This window comes from Otolemur garnettii, unplaced genomic scaffold (assembly GCF_000181295.1).
Source record: "Otolemur garnettii isolate 467f Iridium unplaced genomic scaffold, OtoGar3 scaffold00018, whole genome shotgun sequence".
NCBI classification, from domain to species: Eukaryota; Metazoa; Chordata; class Mammalia; order Primates; family Galagidae; genus Otolemur; species Otolemur garnettii.
Window position 1 is genome coordinate 21203983 of NW_003852413.1, and position 2666 is coordinate 21206648.

Here is a 2666-nt window from a genome sequence, read left to right on the forward strand (position 1 = left end):
CTCAAAAAAAAAAAAAAGAAAAAAAAGAACTAAGGGGACCTGATCTGCTTCTAGCAATGTTAGTAAATGAATGAAGGATTTATTTACTGGTGGGCAGAAATCTATGTGTAGTATATGTGCTTATAATCTTTTTTCTTTTGAGACAGAGTCTCACTCTGTCACCTTGGGTAGAAGGCTGTGGCATCATAGCTCACAGCAACCTCAAACTCTTGGGCTTAAGCAATCCTCTTGGCTCACTTGCTAAAGTAGGTGGCACTACAGGTGTGTACCACCACACCTGGCTAGTTTTTCCTTTTTTGTTTTTGAGACAGAATCTTGCTATGTCACCCTGGGTAGAGTGCTATGGCATCACAGCTCATAGCAACCTCAAGTGTTGGGCTTAAGCTATTCTTTTGCCTCAGCCTCCCAAGTAGCTGGCACTACAGGTGCCTGCCCCAGTGCCTGGCTATTTTGTTGCAGTTGTCCTTATTTAGCAGGCCTGGGCTGGGTTCAAACCCACCAACCTCAGTGTATGTGGCTGGCTCCCTAACCACTGAGCAACCGGCACCGAGCCACTAGTTTTTCTATTTTCTTAGAAATGGGGTCTTGTTTTTACTCAGGCTGAGCTCAAGGGAACTACCTGCTTTGGCCTCCCAGAGTGTTAGGATTATAGGGGTAAGCCGCCCTGTTCAGCTATCTAATGTTTAAATTAAACATTAATTTTGTTTCTAGAAAGAAATCTCTGCTATAAGCCTTAGTCTCAAAGAGCTGTAGCTTTAAAGAGAGAGGGCCTCTGTCATTCTTCCTGTGCTCCATTGTAAATTGCTGACCTCACTTCCTTGAAAAGAGCACATTCTTTTGCTGTATATGACATTTCTTTTCTGTGATCTCTTTAGGGGTGACCCAGTCACTTAAAGAAAGAAAGATACTGGATGAGGTAGGTACTTGATGTTATAAACTTATGAGAAAGACTTGGTGCCATTGAGTCACATAGTCACCAAAAAAAATGTGTCTGCTTCCTTCCATGAATGTACCACTTCCCATAAATTTTCCTTGATGGAAACCATTAGGAGTTATGCACAGCAGGAATTCTGTGTTCTTCTGTGTTCTGGGTTTTAAAAGAAACAGTCCTTTCTTTAGAGGGAAGGGCAAAGAATTTAATAAATGGGAAGAAAAGATTCACAGAGGCAAGAATAAGCCCACCTGAATCTTAACATGCTTTTTTTTTTTTTTTTTGTAGAGACAAAAGTCTCACTTTATTACCCTCAGTAGAGTGCCGTGGCATCACACAGCTCACAGCAACCTCCAACTCCTAGGCTTAGGCAATTCTCTTGCCTCAGCCTCCCAAGTAGCTGGGACTACAGGCATCCACCACAAGGCCCGGCTATTTTTTTATTGCAGTTTGGCCAGGGCTGGGTTCGAACCTGCCACCCTCGGTATATGGGGCCTGCACCCTACCCACTGAGCCACAGGTGCCACCCAACATGCATATATTTTTGTAGAAAATAACTTCTTGGGGGCAGCGCCTGTGCCTCAGTAGGTAGGGTGCTGGCCCCAAATACCAAGGGTGGCAGGTTCAAACCCAGCCCCAGCCAAATTGCAACAATAACAACAAACAACAACAAAAAATAGCCAGGCGTTGTGGTGGGCACCTGTAGTCCCAGCTACTCAGGAGGCTGAGGCAAGAGAATCGTTCAAGCCCAGAAGTTTGAGGTTGCTGTGAGCTGTGACACCAGCGTACTCTAATGGGTGCGATAAAGTGAGATTCTATCACTATAAAAAAAAGAAAAAAAAATAGAAAAGAACTTCTTGGCTCAGAGCCCATAGCACAGTGGTTATGGTGCCAGCTGAACAACTGCAACAAAAAAAAGCCAGGCATTGTGACCAATGCCTGTAGTCCCAGCTACTTGGGAAGCTGAGGCAAGACTATTGCTTAAGCCTAACAGCTGGAGGTTGCTGTGTGGTGTGACACCACTGCACTCTACTGAGAGTGACATAGTGAGACCCTGTCTCAAAAAAATAAAAAAACTGGGTGGCGCCTGTGGCTCAAACTCAGCCCCAGCCAAAAACTGCAAAAAAAAAAAAAAAAAGAAATCAGATTCCCTCAATGAAATGTTTGTTGCTCTTTATGATACTGAGAACAATGAGAGATAAATAAGATAGAGTGTAGGAGGAGGAATAATTTTACAGCAGCCATCTAAGAGCTCCTGGTGACAACAACTCAGACAAGATAAAATTAGAGAAAGCAATTTAAGCTTATTATGCACTGTTCAGTTGTAGGAGGCACCTGTGAGAAATACCTTGACAATAAGTGGGGAAGGGATTTAACAGCATTGGTTCTCGTTAATGAGCATGAGAGCGCATGAGAGCACGAGTGGAGAACATGTACATTATTGCATAGCAGTCTCCACTCCTGTGGTGTATCACTTGTATAAGTAGCCATGGGAAAAGCTACTGGAGGTGCCTGCGGGGCTCCTCCTTTGGCACCTCTTCTTGCTGGGAGGATGCCTAATCTGCACTCCCCTACTAAGACTGCTGCTGAGATTGCTGCTAAGATGCTCGCTTCTACAAATATTGACTGGGCTCGGCGCCTGTGGCTCAAGTGGCTAACATGTCAACCACATACACCTAAGGTGGCGGGGTTGAATCCAGCCCGGGCCTGCCAAACAACAATGATGGCTGCAACC

General features: G+C 44.7%; 1 protein-coding gene across 1 annotated transcript in view; it reads left to right on the forward strand.

Moving 5' to 3' along the window:
* BRCA1 (BRCA1, DNA repair associated) overlaps positions 1-2666 on the forward strand; it is a 91214-nt gene that overhangs the window by 72684 nt on the left and 15864 nt on the right. The window contains exon 15 of the mRNA XM_023511242.1: positions 876-916. Coding sequence (XP_023367010.1) covers positions 876-916 — 41 coding nt within the window. The remainder of the gene's footprint in view (positions 1-875; positions 917-2666) is intronic.